General features: G+C 39.7%; 1 protein-coding gene and 1 non-coding gene across 4 annotated transcripts; both read right to left on the bottom strand.

The window, feature by feature from the left end:
• Nucleotides 1-13,716: 13,716 nt before the first annotated feature.
• On the bottom strand, nucleotides 13,717-16,284 carry LOC115690573 (cytochrome b5-like). Of its 3 annotated transcripts, none has more exons than XM_056314238.1 (3): nucleotides 15,894-16,284; nucleotides 14,290-14,361; nucleotides 13,717-14,171 (listed from the first exon to the last, which is right to left on the bottom strand). In XM_056314238.1, the coding sequence occupies exons 1-3, from the start codon at nucleotides 16,267-16,269 to the stop codon at nucleotides 13,921-13,923; spliced, it is 699 nt and encodes a 232-aa protein (XP_056170213.1). In that variant the 5' UTR covers nucleotides 16,270-16,284; the 3' UTR covers nucleotides 13,717-13,920. The 3 variants fall into 3 exon arrangements, with proteins under 3 accessions (XP_056170213.1, XP_030472833.2, XP_056170214.1); XM_030616973.2 differs by having other exon boundaries at nucleotides 14,290-14,356; nucleotides 15,894-16,124; XM_056314239.1 differs by lacking the exon at nucleotides 15,894-16,284 and adding an exon at nucleotides 15,649-15,863.
• Nucleotides 16,285-16,317: 33 nt separating this feature from the next.
• On the bottom strand, nucleotides 16,318-16,399 carry TRNAS-UGA (transfer RNA serine (anticodon UGA)). Its single transcript has one exon. It is a non-coding gene; the product is annotated as a tRNA-Ser (tRNA).
• Nucleotides 16,400-17,138: the final 739 nt, after the last annotated feature.

Below are 17,138 nucleotides of genomic sequence, written 5' to 3'. Positions count from 1 at the left end.
AAATCTTCCACGCACCAATCAGTTGCTCGATCTCTATCCTTCTTTTGGTTCCTTTTGATGTAGCTAGCAAGGATCACCTAGAGGGGGGTAAATAGGTGATCTAAAACAATTTTAGAAAATTTATGCGGAAACAAAGTAAATCACAGAAGAGTCTGAATAAAATTCAGATTCAAGACAGATTATATAGACGGTGCTCTTGATGTGCGGTATGTAAAGTAAGAGTTAAGGGATAGAAAAACTCGCACACAAGTTTATAGTGGTTCGGCTTATAGCAAGCCTACGTCCACTCTCCCACGCTTACTGCTGGGGTGGATTTCACTATGTAATCAAGAGGAATTACAACTTCGAGAGTCAATACTCTTGTGTATGATAGGACTCTCTATCTCACACAATCACTCTTACAAAGTATCCCTCAAGATCTTAATGTTTTGCTCGAACGACAAGAGAAATGATTGGAGTATGCTCGGACTTTGGACTTGTTGATTCTTGATTCCGTTCTTCCTTCTGCTGCTCGTTGATCTCCTTAAATACCCCTCTACTTCCAAACTAGCCGTTGGACGGCTTTCGAGGATCATCTTCCAATCTTCACCTTGGCAGATTTGTATAAGGATTGAGTAGCCGTTGGTTGACGATTCCGAATCCCGCCGATCCGCTCGCCCATACAATCGAATCTTGGTTTCCATAAGTAGAGCTTTGTCCGTTGTAATGCATTCTTGTCGTGATGTTTGATTTGTCAATCAATCGATTGATTGAGACAATCGAAACATTCCTTCAGTGAAATCCATGCCGGATTACTTAGTTGTTGTGATATGTTACAGATTCAACGTCAAGAAATTCAACGTGCTGGCGTCGAAGAATTTCTGCGTCGCGTCTGAAGAATTTTGCGTCGAATAATTTCTTCGTCGCATTTGCATCCGAAAAACTTCTACTTCGCATACTGCATCCGAATAACTCACGTCTAAATCTCGGAACCTAGATTATGTGGGTCTTCAAAAACATACTTGATTTGTAAAGTCGAATAACTTTCTTCCGAGCTTCCGAATATACACACTGGAATAAAATTGTTCGAACAAGTATCGATTTACAAAAATATAGAAGGTTTTGTCAACTTCAAAATCAATAGGAGTTTTCCTCAACAATCTCCCCCTTTTTGATGGTGACAAAACTTTCTTGCAATTGAATTATTTTGAAAATAAATAAACAGATTAAGCTCATGAAACACGAGATTGAAAGAGCAAACTCGTTGATATCCGTGTCTTTCTTCCTTTGAATATAACCCGCAAATCGCACAAAATTTCTCCCCCTTTTTGTCATCAACAAAAAGAATAATAATAGACAGAATATTGCATTGAAATTAAGTAATCAATCGATCTAACAAAAAGTATGAGATATATTACGGACCAAAAAATTGAGAGAAAAGTTGAAAAACGGGCTATTTCTTAGGAGTACGAATCGGTTGAAAATTTTCCAATATTGAGACAGCCTCCTCAATCTTTGAACTGCATTGACTTATGGCCTTATCCATGTTGGATGAGCACATAGTAATGGCTTCCTCTAATGCTGCTTTATCTGCTGCTGCCTGAAGTTGTTGAGCCTTGGTGTTTTCCTCAACAATGTTCGTGGATTCTGCATTTGTTGTTCTAGAGCGACTTGTTTGTCTTTAATCTCAAGCGAAGAGAGAGGATGTTCGAATTTCGGATGGCCGATCTTGGACATTAGCTTCCTCGGACCGATGTGCCCGTAGCGATTCCGTGGAAACTCCCCGAACAGGTGATGGATCTTCGAAGCATGTTCTGCAGGAATGGATTCTGAACCCTTGGGATCTGGTTCAGCAACATGTTCTGATCCTCCTGTTGCAAAGTGTTCAGCTTCTGCTTCATCATTTTCATCTTGCAGAAGAATTTTACGCTTTTTGCTATACACTTTTATTGGGGTAGGAGAGTTAGGCTGCTTGTTGGCTGAACTTGTTCTTTTCCTTTCCTCCTTTTCTTTCGAACTTTCTTGCCAACCGATTTTGCCTGTGACTTTTCAGCCTCCTTTCCTTTTACTCTTTCCCTCATATCTTCAAATTTTTTCATTTTGGAAAGCATTCGTTCTCCAACAAACATACGAGGAAGCATAGTTTTTTGCAACTCACCAGGAATAGATAGATTTAGAAACATGAAGATTCGAGAGATTAAAGCTCCATATGGCAAATGACCTTTATCCTTCTGTAATGCTCTGTACATATGGAATATAATGAGGTGAGGGAGAGAAAAAGTTGACCTGTCAAGATAGCCCGATGAGCTTGATCTCCGATTTTGACGATCGCTTTTGAGGCATCCTTAGGCTTCAAGCTTTTATTATGATCTTATGTAAGATCACGATCTTCGGATAAGTCGAATAAGAGAGATGCCGCTTGGATCCTTGAGCAAAGTCTGAATTTTCAGAAGCTACCTGTGAAGCTTCTTCAAGATTCACTGCCAATGGAGTAAAAGTGGAGTGTTTGGCTCCAATGATCTTAGCCAACTCATGCGCCTTTAAGTCAACCTTCTTATCACCAACAAGAAATGAATCCAATTTGGTGACGAATTGAAAGATTGGAATAAAAGTAGGCAATCAATTCGCATAAGTATGGGCGGATTGAAGACGAATTCATAAATCCCTAATTGCTCAAATAGGTGCTGTACAGAAATACCGGCTTTCTCCAAGTATTCAAAATCTACAGTCCTATTGTTCATTACTCCTCTAGCAAGTAACATCTTGTAGTACATCGATGCGCGTTTTCGAATAAGCATCCTGTTCGTGCAAACCAGATGCTATTCCAACCTTGATCTCAAAAGTCTCAAAAAATCGTGCATCATCATCGGGAACAACAAATTTTGACGCACTAGAAGACTTAGGGCTTACATGGACCGATTTCTTCTCAGAAGGAGTTGAAGCTTCTCCAACTTTTTCTTTGCCCTTTCGGAGGAAGTTTCTAGTGGGGTAGAGGTGGTTGGAACTTGTCCGTTTAGTGCGAGTCGAATAGGTTTCCACAAGATGAGTTTCGGAGCGAAGATTGTTGTCTTTCGAACAAGCACGAAGAGCCGACTCAGAGGCATTGAACCTTTTCAACCTTTGATAGTGTTCCCACACATATTTAATGCTTTTGAACCGAAAATCAGTTGTACCAGATGATTTTGGAGGAGACGATCGCTGAGGTGTTGACGCTACGAAGGGTCCAGGGATGATCGGCCCAGTCCAAACTTCCAAATATTCCGCCGATGCGATAGACTTTGAGTCTTGATTTAGAATACGGGACGATCTTCTACGGGCCACCATCTTGACCGGCATTATGATCACCTTTGGAGACGAAAGTTTCGATCTTTGGAGGAAGAAGAGGAGAGTCTCGAATATCGGAAGAGTTTTGAGAGTAAAAGATCGTACTGATAGGGTTTCGAAAAGAGAAGGACGGGTTTAAAAGGGAGATGGGTAATTTTTGGAAAGTAAAGTTACTTTTAGAAAATAAAAAGATATCCCAAGTAAGTAGGAAGAAAAAAATACTCTTGGAAGCTTAACAAAACAGGATGATATCGTAACAATATATTAAGCACAATTTATCAGATAAATTAGAATACATACCTGATTTGCTTCCATAAATAACGATTATAAAAATATCCTGTCAAACATGCCAAAAATATACCCGCCAAAATTTGAATAGTGAACGTACCTTTCATTGTGAGTCTGAAAAATGTTCAGACTGAGATTACTTGAGTCTGAAAAATTCCTGTCTATCAAACACTTCAGGAAAATGGATAAGTGATGCACAGTTTGTCTCTTATGAATTCAAATGAAGATTTATCAAGAGGTTTTGTAAATATATCAGCTAATTGATTCTTAGAATCAATGAATTGAATATTTACATCACCATTTTGAACATGATCTCGAATAAAGTGATGCTTGATTTCAATATGCTTAGCTCGAGAATGAAGAATCGGGTTCTTTGTCAAATTGATTGCACTTGTGTTGTCACATTTGATTGGAACATTTGATTCTTCAATATCAAAGTCTTGTTATTCTTTGCTTCATCCACGAAATCTGTGCACAAGAACTTCCCAATGCTACATATTCGCTGCGTAGAAAGTGCAACCGTATTCTGCTTCTTTGAGTACCAAGATACCAACATATTCCCAAGCGTTGACATGTACCAAGTATTTTTCCTGTCCACTTTACATCCATAAATCAGCATCGAATATCCAAGAAGAGTAAAATCGAATCTTTGGAATACCAAAGACCTAACATTGGATATGTTCCAACGTATTTGATTATTCGTTTCTTTATGCAGAAAAATGAGATTCCCTTGGGTCCGATTGAAATCTCGCACACATACAGACACTAAAAAGAATGTCAGGTCGAGATGCAGTTAGATATAATAAAGAACCTATCATGCTTCTATATACCTTCTGATCAACCTTTTTACCAGTTTCATCTTTGTCCAGTTTGGATGAATAAGACATGGGGATGTCTGTTTTCTTGCAATTCTGTAATCCAAACTTCTTGATAATCTCCTTTGCATACTTCTCTTGGCAAATGAATGTACCATCTTTGGTTTGTTTCACTTGAAGGCCAAGAAAGAATGATAATTCCCCCATCATACTCATCTCGAACTCATTCTGCATATTCTTTGAAAATTCTTTGCATAGCGAGTTCGTTAGAGGATCCAAAAATTATATCATCAACATAAATTTGAACAAGTAGGAAATCCTTACCCTTTTCTTAACGAATAAAGTTGTATCAACCTTACCTTTGGTAAAACCATTTTGCGAAAGGAAATTACTTAACCTTTCGTACCAAGCTCCGGGTGCTTGTTTCGACCGTAAAGAGCCTTCTTGAGTCCGTAGACATAATCGCCTTTCTAGGTTCTTGAAACCTGGTGGTTGTTCCACATATACTTCTTCTTTGATATATCCATTCGAAAAGCACTTTTCACGTCCATCCGAAACAATTTAAAGTTATGGAAACAAGCATAAGCTAATAGTAGCCGAATGGCTTCTAATCTTGCAACCGGTGCATAAGTTTCATCATAATCTATGCCTTCTTCTTGAGAATAGCCTTTTGCAACCAGTCTTGCTTTGTTTCTTGTAACTTTCCCTTTGTCATCCAGTTTGTTTCTGAATACCCATTTTGTTCCAATGACTGGATAATTTTTGGGTCTTGGCACAAGCTCCCAAACTTTATTGATTCTGAACTGCTGAAGTTTCTCCTGCATAGCATCGATCCAGCTTTCATCCGATAAGGCTTCACCAACTTCTTTTGGTTCTATTTCGATATTAATGCCAAGTTGCGATGTTCTCTTTGTGTTTGGATCTTGTCTTGATGCCATCTTCTATTTCTCCAATGATGAGGTTCTTCGGATGACTGTATTTATGTTTCCGCTTTTGTCAAATCTTTCCTTCTGAAAATCTGCAGACTCTGAACTTTCTGGTTGAGTCTGTATTATATCTTCTTGTCCTTCTGAGACTGATTGTTGATGATCTTCTGATAGATCTTGAATGTTGGGAGATGGTTCAGATTCATCTCTGTGAGTCTGAATATTTTCTTCAAACTTTACATTCATTGATTCTTCAACAGTCTGAGAATTCTTGTTGAAGACTCTGTATGCTTTACTTGAAGTAGAATATCCAAGGAAAAATCCTTCATCTCGCTTTCTCATCAAACTTACCGGTGCGGTCATTTGGATTTTTCGAATATAGCATTTACAACCAAACACTCGAAAATATGAAATGTTGGGCTTTCTACCTTTGAAGAGCTCATAGGGGTTTTCTCAAGAATAGGTCGAGAAAAGCTCATTAATGATATAACATCTTGTAAAACCGCATCCGCCCGTAAATGAAAAGGAATTTTGCTTTCAATCAACGAGTTCTTGCCATTTCTTGCAAAGAACGATTTTTCCTTTCCACAACACCATTTTGTTCTGGTGTATAAGGAGTAGAAAAATTGTGTTGAAAGCCATTTTCCTCACAAAAGTTTGAAAAACTTTGATTTTCAAATTCTCCCCCATGATCAGTTTTAATGCTGGAAATGGAATAGCCCTTTTCATTCTGAACTCTTTTTGCAAATTTTGAAAAATATGAAAGTGCTTCATTTTTATGAGCAAGGAAGAATACCCAAGTAAATCTTGTGAAGTCATCAACAATGACTAAACAATATTTCTTACCACCAATACTACGTGTTCGGTTGGTCCAAATAGATCCATATGAAGAAGCTGCAAAGCACGATTAGTGAAAACATGATGTATAGACTTGAAAGAACTTCTTACTTGTTTTCCTAGAGTACAGGCATTGCATAACTCTGTTTTCTTGTATTTCAAATCTGGTAGACCTCGAACCGGTTTCTTGTTTGAGATCTTTGAGATTTGTTTCATACGATATGCCCCAATCTTCTATGCCATAAATCTTCATCCTCTTTGATTGAGATCAAGCAATGAGTGGAGATTGGATTGACATCTAGAAGATAGATATTGCCATGTCTTCTCCCTGTAAATGTTTGAGAAGAATCTTTGCTTGTCCCTGAGCATGTATCTTCTTGAAAGTTGATTCTGAAACCTGTATCACATAGTTGGCTTATGCTTATCAAGTTGTAGTTGAGTCCTTTCACCAAAGAGACATCATTGATTGTAAGTCCTCCAATTTCTACTGTTCCTTTGCCAACAATTTTTCCTTTGGTATTTCCTCCAAAAGAAACTTTTCCACCATTCAGACTGTGTAGATCAGCAAATATGCTTGGATCTCCTGTCATATGTCTAGAACATCCACTGTCTAGGTACCACTTCCTTTTTCTCTTTGTGGTAACCTGCAAAAATCACAACATCTCAAGCTTTCTTTGGTACCCAAATTTGTTTGGGTCCTTGAGTATTAGTATACGCTGTCTTAACAAAATCTCTTCTAACAGGTCTCCAGACCTTAGGACATTCATTCTCAAAATGTTGTGGATCTCCACATTTTGAGCACCTGAGTGCACTTCGGCCAACGGGTTTTACAAAATTCCTTTTGAAATGATTTTTATAAGCTTGTCGAGGAGGTCTTTGTTTTAATCTCTCCTTGACCTTTGGAAAATCAATCAAGCTATCACTTTCCTTCACAAATCCGAGACCAGATTTGTTGTAGTAAGGAATTTGAATAGAAAGGATATGCTTCAAGGTTTCTGAACCCTTTGAAAACTTGGAAGTAATTTCTGAAACTTGCTTTTTCAAAACCGCATTTTCTTTGGAAAGAAAATCTCGACTTTCCTTGACTTGATGAAATTCTTTTTGAAGGAAATCGATTTTCTCTTTTTGTGAAACATCCTGTTGCCTCGGTGATGAATTTTCCTTTTTCAAAGAAGAGATGCATTTAAGAGCGATCTTGAATTCAAAGCATAATTCATCAATGTAATTTGATACTTCAATAGGCATGTCAGAATGTTTTACCTCAATTTCCACTTTGGGATCAGAATCTGAATCTGAGTCTAGGTCTGAATCTGACTTAGCCATTAGACAGAAATTTGAGATATCTTCATCACTGTCTTCACACTCTGTGTCACTCCAAGTTTCTGCTTTTAAGGCCTTCTTTGCTTTCTCAAACTTGGTCTTCTTTTTCGAAGTGGACAATTTGGCTTGATATGTCCACGTTTCTTACAGTGAAAGCATATAACATCTTTCGATCTATCAGTGTCATCGAAAGATTTCTTCTTCTCAAAAGGCTTCTTACCTTTGAGGTTTCTTCCTTTGATCTTCATTTTCTTATACTTCTTTATAAAGAGAGCTAGTTCTTCATCATCAACGTCTTCATCTTCAGAATCTGCATCAGAATCAATGTTAGTCTTCAAAGCAATTGATTTATTACCTTTGGATTCAATCTCCTCATTCCGTTTCTCGGTCTCATATGATTGAAGAGTTCCAATTAACTCATTCACGATAGAGGCTTGATCCTTTGTGTTTCTCGAAGAGATGTTTTGATGGTATCCCACCGATTTGTCGGATCCTCTCGGGAGTTTGTTGACTTTCATTGCATCCGAACTGGTTGTCCTTGATAAGCAAGACCGTTTACTATATCGAAACCCGTCATACAAATCAGCAATTGATTCTCCAGGCTTCATTTTGAATGATTCATATTGACCAAGCAAAAGATTGATTTGAGTTTCCTTGGCTCGATCTGTTCCTTCATAAGTGACAAGGAGAGTATCCCAGATTTCCTTAGCTGATTCACAAGCAGCAATTTTTTTATATTCAATAGGAGATAAAGCACAATAGAGAGAATAAATTGCTTTGGAATCTAAAGTTTCTCTTTTGGATATCTCAGTTTGAGATAATGGAGGATCTGTTGTTATGCTTGCTTCTGCCTTTTCTTTTGAACCAGAAGATCTTGGATTGACTCCTCTGATGATGACATCCCATTACATGTGATCAATTGACTTTATGAATGCCTTCATCTTATTCTTCCAGACACTATATTCCTTGCCATCGAAATATGGTGGTCTGTTGTTGCTCTGTCCTTCAATGAGCCCTAGAGCACCATAGCTAGCCATATAGATCGTTAGCTCAGAAGTAAAACACTTCAATAAATGAGCAACCTCGCTTTGATACCAATTGATGTAGCTAGCAAGGATCACCTAGAGGGGGGTGAATAGGTGATCTAAAATAATTTTAGAAAATTTATGCGGAAACAAAGTAAATCACGAAGAGTCGAATAAAATTCGATTCAAGACAGATTATATAGACGGTGCTCTTGATGTGCGATATGTAAAGTAAGAGTTAAGGGATAGAAAAACGCACACAAGTTTATAGTGGTTCGGCTTATAGCAAGCCTACGTCCACTCTCCCACGCTTACAGCCTGCTGGCTGGATTTCACTATGTAATCAAGAGGAATTACAACTTCTGAGAGTCAATACTCTTGTGTATGATAGGACTCTCTATCTCACACAATCACTCTTACAAAGTATTCCTCAAGATCTTAATGTTTTGCTCAGAACGACAAGAGAAATGATTGGAGTATGCTCAGACTTTGGACTTGTTGATTCTTGATTCTGTTCTTCCTTCTGCTGCTCGTTGATCTCCTTAAATACTCCTCTACTTCCAAACTAGCCGTTGGACAGCTTTCAGAGGATCATCTTCCAATCTTCACCTTGGACAGATTTGTATAAGGATTGAGTAGCCGTTGGTTGACAGATTCTGAATCCCGCGATCTCGCTCGCCCATACAATCGAATCTTGGTTTCCATAAGTAGAGCTTTGTCCGTTGTAATGCATTCTTGTCGTGATGTTTGATTTGTCAATCAATCTGATTCAGATTGAGACAATCAGAACATTCCTTCTGTGAAATCCATGCCAGATTACTAGCTGTTGTGATATGTTCTAAATTCTCGTCGAAGAAATTCGCGTGCAACGTCGAAGAATTTCTGCGTCTCGGCGTCAAGAATTTCTGCGTCCGAATAATTTCTTCGTCCGCATTTGCATCTCGAAAAACTTCTACTTCGCATCCGCATCCGAATAACTTCAGCCTCGAATCTCGGAACCTAGATTATGTGGGTCTTCAAAAACATACTTGACAGGTTTGTAAAGTTTGAATAACTTTCTTCTGAGCTTCCAGAATATACAGACCTTGAATAAAATTGTTCAGAACAAGTATCAGATTTACAAAAATATAAAAGGTTTTGTCAACTTCAAAATCAATAGGAGTTTTCCTCAACACCTTTTAATTCATTTCGTCTTAGCTCAAGATTCTTTCTTTTCCCCTCATACCCCTTCCTGTTTGGCCGGCCAGCCAGATGATACCATTTTCATCTTTCATTTGGAACCTCAGTATTATTTACTAGCATGGACTATGCTACTATTGACGGTGACGGAGAACCATTGGTAAGAAGATGAAAATCTGGAACTTCTTTCACTGTTCTTGTTGGAGACTGGGCATATTGTGGAATTGCTGGTGATTCCTAGTAGATAGAGTTGTTCTTGAATGTGAATGCCGCTAAATGAATTTACTTTGATGGTGAATACATTGAATCTGATTGATCTTCATGTGAAGAACAATACAGGATGCAGTAAGTTACGTATATGAAATCGCTGAGGGCGAGGTGTTATTGTATGCAATAACATCAATGACCAAATGGAGTTATTTGTATGAAGACAATCCGGCATCATATTTCCCAGTGCTGGACAAATTCACCAGAAGGAAACTGAAAACAAAACAAACCAAAACTAAAAGAACAGTATATTCCAGAGAGCCCTGCCCATCACGAGGAATTGCGAAGAATCTCGACCACGGCTGAGTGGGGAACAAATTGCAGACGTGAGATCGGTGTTCTAGTCCACTAAATAACCTGCCGGATTCTGCTCAAGAAACTGAAGCATCCGCTTCATCATCTCTGTTTGGCAAGACAAATGCCACTTTAAGGTTTAGTGATTTACGAGCACTATCCGGTTTCCTAAGACATGATTTCAGCACTATACCGTATTTCTGGCAGTTTAATTCAACTGCAGCATCTTTTTCTAGCAATTCTGTGCTCATATTCCTGCTTCCCAAGTAGAAATCTATGGCTTTGGAGCATGTCTTTTCGAATGTAAAATCTCCTGGAGATAGTCTTTCAGTTTCTTGTTGGTCTTCTACATACTGGGGAATTCCGTCGGTCCTAAGCTGTGTCCTATACGTACTGTGGGATTCCGTTTTCAAATCCTTGTCATTATACGACTTTCTACAATACATGGTCTGAAATAATCTCTTGGTAAAACTTTTCTTTTCGAATGTGGAATCTCCTTGAGATAGTCTTTCAGATTCTTGTTGGTCATCTTCATACCGGGGAATTCCCTCGGTCCTACACTCTGTCCTACACCTATTGGGGAATTCCATTTTCAAATCCTCGGAATGATTCGACTTTCTACGATACAGGGTCTGAATTAGTCTCTTGGGAAAACTTTCTTGGTTCCGGTGCTTAGGCGTCATCCCAGCACATTCCTTGAGAGGAAAAGCTAGCTCAAATTGCTGATGGTCCTGGAGGCGGGGATGATCCATTTGTTGCGAAGAAGGAATACAGTAATGGCTGCTTTTGCCTTTCAATAGCTGATGGATCGTCCGGTTAGGAACGATGAAGAACACCTCTCCTGGAGTCAGAAGGGACTCGGGCTTGACCACGACCCAAGGGAAATAAAACACATCGGGCCGAGTGACGCTGTGCCTGGGATTCTTCTGCATGACCTCCGCCGCTGTGATTGGCTCTCTAAGTGTCTCCACGAATCTGCCCGGGTGTACCAACTTCAGAACACCTTTGTCCTTTCTTGATGCTCCCATGGAATTGTTCCTTTTAGCGGCTTGATGAAGATGAAGTGAGGAGGGAGATTAAGGCGGAGTCCTAATTCTGCTTCTTATATGTCATATCGCTGCACAATGTGACAAAATCTGGAGGAGAGTTCAAGAGGAGCGTCTATGAGAAGCATTACTGCTTGTTCTTATCAACTAATCATTTTTTTTTGTCAGCTTTTTTATCTTTTGAATACGTGGCATCGTACGGAGATTCCAGAGTCATCCTCTTAGAAGGATCTTGACTCTTTTCAGGGCGATTAGATAGGCATGTGTGTCAGATTCATTGTCTTTTGCAAGAGAATTATCTCTTATCCTTTCCAGTGCATACACATGAAAAGCAGACAACCAGTGTGCCATATATTCATACATTTCATCAAATTCAAACTAGACCATCCAGATTGCAGCAATCGTCCATTGTCTTTTGCCTTGTTTCTGCCAAAAAGCTTTGGCTCTGGCCTTGTGGGTATGAGAGAGAATGGAGGGATAATCACTTGAAGTTCCCAATTTCGCATGTTGCCCTTCCTGGAAATTTCAGGGAAAGAGCCAAACAAAGGTTCTCTCTTTTGCTCTTGGACAATATCAATGACAAGCCAAAATGAGAGTTGCCCAGAAAGTTCATCAAAGGCCAAAAAAATGAAACAACCAAAACTCTAAATTATCCGAAAGGGTGGAAACTCAGCGCAAGCTTCTAAACAAGCAATGAGCTGTAACAGGCACAGCATAGAAAACAACCACCGAAGACAGATTTCGTTTCAGACAACGTGCTTCACATTGACTTCTCTTGTTCATTGTGGACTTTTAGTCAACGAGATTATGTCAATTTCTTTTTTCCCTCCTTAAAATATTGTATAAGAACCTTTCCGAGAGGTTAAAACAGATTGATCCTGTTTAAATGCATTTAGTCTTAGATAATTTGCCAAAGTTAGCACGTTTTCTGTCTTGCATGGAAGTGTTCAGCTGTACAATATCGTTCTAGTAATGGCTGCTAGAGGGGAAATTCACAGGATGACTTTCTTCCATCTATTTTTAAACGACAATGACATGATCTGCAACAATTGCTAGCATTTGGCAGCTTGGCTCCGCTAGTTTTGTCTGGTATTTTCAGTTGATAGCTATTACCTTGAGTTTGGCAAGAAAGTCGAGAGAGATTAAATTTGCCCTGCTCTAAGTCCTGCGTAATTTGGTTAGAACGACAGCCATTGATGTGACTGGCGCAGCGAAAGAGATCTCGTGCCTCAAGAAAAGTGAGATTACAGATTCGGTTCTTACTCGACCAACTACTTCGAACAAGAATACAAGAAAGTAATTTCTCGTGAATCCCCTAATCCTAGTATGGATGGTTTGCCTTTGATGGGACTAAGAAAGTGGACCTTTTTTTTTTAAGCGTGAAATTGAAAATTGACCCAAAATAGAAACTTTTTTGTAACATAAACGGAACGTAAATCATGCACACCTTTTTTACACTCTCTCCGTCTGCGGTGAAGTCCTTGAAGATATTGCTCTTTACAGTTTACAGATATCCATATACCAAGTCAATGAAGGCCACAGATTAGCCAAAATGTCTGGGGCACTTGCAATTGGAAGCAAACGATATAATCAATTCGAGATGTTTTCCAAGGAATTTGTAGGTTAATTGAACATTTTGACTACAGTTTTAGCACTTCAGGCCCAGCAAAGAAGAGTGAAAGAAGCATAGCTTTTGCAAGACCTTTTCTAACTGAAAAGGGGGGAAATAAGTAAGAGGACCGAAATTTAAGTTACAGGGAAGAGAAGCAATGGAAGAGACTTATAACTCTCAGACAAACTTTCTTGCCTTAAAATGTTGAACAATGGAAGGAAACTACTTAAACATGCCATGAGAAAAATGTCTGCTCCACAAGAGTCCCTTTTTGGTCCCATGTCGAGTCCCACAGCTTAGAAAAACATGAAAACCGTATGCTCATAAATCTCCCAAAACAGAAGAATTAATGCGATCAACATCGATACAGCCGAAGTCCCGCCTTCCTTCCTTATGCGCAAGCCCGCACAACGGCACCAGACTAACCTGTCACTTCCTAAAGTTGCGATTCCCATTGCCTTAAATGGGCAGAAGAGACATTGTGCTAGACATAACAAAAAAGATCTCGAACCATGCAAAAGGATGGATCAGACCGGCAATAACAATTAACCAGAGATGATCCCAAATAACTTCTGACACCGGTCTCAACGAGCTGCGCAAAGATCCACCATTCGTGTCGAGCCCAGAAAAGATTACAAGACGCCCATACTATCCATTGAATTAAGCCTAGGCAAAATTAATAGCTCTAAAAAGGCCAAATATCTGGAAAAAGGTTCAGAGGACTGCATCGAAGGAACAGGGCCCATTACTGAGTTGTACACGGGGAATTTAAGTTAAGACAAAACATGATGAAGCAGCGAAAGATGAGGAAAATACAGTTCTTCATTGCAATACAATACTCAACAGCAAAAGCAAGAAACACTGATCCTTTAGAAAGAACCTGCAGAGAGGGAATCGAGGACTTTAAATCACAACCATGACCATCAAAGAAAGGGAAAATTTAAGGAAGGAATGATGATCAATATCACTTATTCTTAAAGTACAACTTCCTTCAAGAGCTCTCAAACATTAAGTTGAATTTGTATAGAAACGGACGCCGACAGCCAAACTCAATATTAGGAGAGGGACTAGAAATTGAAGAAGCTTTATGATGAACTCGAGAGTTTTGTCCTGGTTGTAGTGAGGCTGCTTAGGCAGAGTGTATTCGGTCTTGGTGGGAACAGTTGATGTATCAATCTCACCGACATAGAACTCATCCATCATTGCTCTAGCGGTGCTACTATGTCCAACATCCACGAAATCATCAGTGGCATCCTTCCCTACAATCATCCACATATAATAACCAGTAAATGGCACGGTAGTTAATAACTCGAGAACATAATTATCACTAGGTCGAACAAAATTTTGATTCAAAGCCTTCTTACACATAACAGATACCTGTGGCGGACAGCAACACTTCATCACCACCAGGATGGTCCTCCAAAAATTTAGTCACGTCATACACCTGTTCTGACAATTTAAATTTGTGAAAATAAGTTTCATTTGATGCTCCACCGAAATAGAGTGAGAAAACCAGCAATGGTGATACTTCAAACAGCAAAACCACTTTGTGGCACTCTGATGATGATTCATTCAAAGATTGCACATGGTGGACTAAATCAAAGCAAAATAGCACAAAACCAAACCCACAAAGTAAGTTGCAGTAGGGTTTTCAATCTCATGCCCTAAAGAATGTTGAAATAGACTCATACTGAATAAACTTAATCCAGCCAGGCAGTGAAAGAATGCTGTCCAAGCTAATTCTTCATTTAGTATTTTACCTAATGGAGCCTCGTATTTACTACCTTGTAATGTTTCAGCAGCTCCTAAGGTCCGCGTTCAAAACACGAGTCTCCTAAAGTGAGTGCAACTTATAGACATTTTGAAAAGCCAAAACTCAACAGTTAAAGGTGGATGTTAAAGAGTGGTGGAATATATATATTGAGCAACACAAAAGATAAAAACGATGATTAATGGGAAATGACCAGATAGTTGATGCTTCCCAATTACAAAGCCAGAAAATTGTGCAGCCGAAGTGCCAAGGATAAGCGCCTAATACAGATTATGAGTCAAGACCATCATATGAAATCTACCGCCCAGCTTGCAAATAAAGCCTATATAGATAATGCTACAACTTAGCAGAGAATAAGAAATAATTTTAACACAAGTACATATGCACCCTCAACTTCTATTCCCCTCCCAAAAACTATATTGATCACCGTACATACATTCAATTGCTTTGTGAATATTCCCCTAAAAAGACAGCCCAAAATAGACACAGAACAGCAGCTTTCAGTTGCTTTGTATAACCTGATTTCCGCACGGGTAGCTAAAGAGGCAATATCGTGATGTATCTAAGTTGTACATTACACAGTTCTGTTTGAGGCGGTTTTAAACAGGGTTACACCTTTCAAGTGAATAAGTATGCGGGAGCGGGGAATTAACATAAAAGACAATAACATGAAACATCTTACTTTGATAGAAACCACGATAGTTGAATCTGATGGCTAATGTTCTTTCTCGCGCACGTATGTGAATCGGGCTTCCTATACAGTCAAGTGCAAAGAGTCTCAAATTTAGGCAACCCAACCGAGCTTTGGCTCGTGTCTTACCTAGTCTAGAGGTGATTGGCGGGTGAGATTTAGTTTTAGGTAGGCAGTCTCGAGGGAAGAAAAAATCATTCAGAAATAAGACAAAGCAGCTAAGAAAAATGTCAAAGTACACGAGGCGTTCCACACGAGATACGAACTCACTCACTCATATAGGCAGTTTCACTCGGAACGTATCTCAAATCCAATACACAGCAATGACACGACTACTTGAAACCGAATAATTACACCAATCTGTACGCACATACATCAAACTCGCATACAGACCGATCAGATACAAACCAGTAAGCTGGCCATCGTCCATATCAAGCAAAATCGAGACTTTTCAAGAGGGACGAGCAAAAGAAAAGAAACCGCATTCACTTTGGAGACGCGTGAACGAACGAACCAGACCTTGCCCTCGATGACAAGCCAACAGTCCTCGGGGCTGCCGTGCTCCGACACCTCGGCCAAGGTGAAGACCTTGATCTCTGAACCCATGCACGAATCTCGCCCGAAACAGCGGGAGGAGAAAGCGAGAGAGAGAGAGAGCGAGACGAAACCGACGACCGGGGTTTTGCCGACTCGCAAGGTGTGATTCCTTTGATGAAGGAGCGAGCAAATCAATGTGAGCTTTGGACTGAATCGAAGAAGAGACAGAGAGAGAAACAGAGAGAGAGCCGATGAGCAGCAGCAGATCAAGATTTGATGGGAAGGAAGGTCGGAGGTTGGAGAGGGTGGGATGGCGCTTTCCTTCAACAACCCCCGCCACCGTTTTCTTCCCTCTCATATTATTTTATAAAACAGTTAAACTCGGAGGGAAAAGGAGGGATGATAACGTCGACAGCAGGGTTCGAACCTGCGCGGGCGAAGCCCAACAGATTTCAAGTCTGTCTCCTTGACCACTCGGACATATCGACGGTTCTCTGCCATTTTTAGGAATAACCTACATATGATTCTATGTAAATGTAACCTGCACGCTCAGCCTGCAAGGTATGATGATCACAACAGAATTCATTCGTTAATGTTACTGTTGATGACTTGGATATGGAATCGGGTCACGCCCTTTGCTGGAGCCTAGATCAGTCATTCTAAACGCCGAGGGGATCGCGACTCGTCGGAGCGGGAGGCAACAACCTTGATGGCCATAGACGTAGAGTTGCGTTCAAACGGGGGAAGATGAAGAGAGAAAGGAACTGGGAACCGTATTTTTTTTAACATTTTTTCAATTCCTTTCTTTGCTCCATCGTTCAAGATGTCAATGTGGCACAATGTGGCATTTGGTCAACTCTTTAGCTCCATCTCGATCACGAAATAACCGACACCAAGTTGTCAACATAAGAAGGACGCAAAGTGGAGCTCAGTTGTTAAATATTTGAAACAAGTTTGGCACGTCATTAATTGGGCCTCAACAGATTCTAATTTAAATTGGGATAAAAATAATGAAAATGTCATAATTTTCGTACGACCCCTACTTGAGAATTATAACTATGTTTTCACTCACTTCAGTGCCATATTTATGAAAAATCGTTCACTTGAGTGCCATTGGCGATTTATCTCGCCGAAAAATCCGACATGGCTTAAATTTATATAGCATCCGACGTGGTTTGTCGACAAGATGAAATCAACAAGTGAGAAGGCAAACGATGTTATTCAGTG

The sequence above is a fragment of the Syzygium oleosum genome, unplaced genomic scaffold (genome assembly GCF_021117445.2).
Source record: "Syzygium oleosum isolate NSW1041296 unplaced genomic scaffold, Sole_v2.1 Sole_v2.09, whole genome shotgun sequence".
NCBI classification, from domain to species: domain Eukaryota; kingdom Viridiplantae; phylum Streptophyta; class Magnoliopsida; order Myrtales; family Myrtaceae; genus Syzygium; species Syzygium oleosum.
Note: the sequence above shows the minus strand (reverse complement) of the source record. Positions and strands in the feature narration are given on the sequence as shown.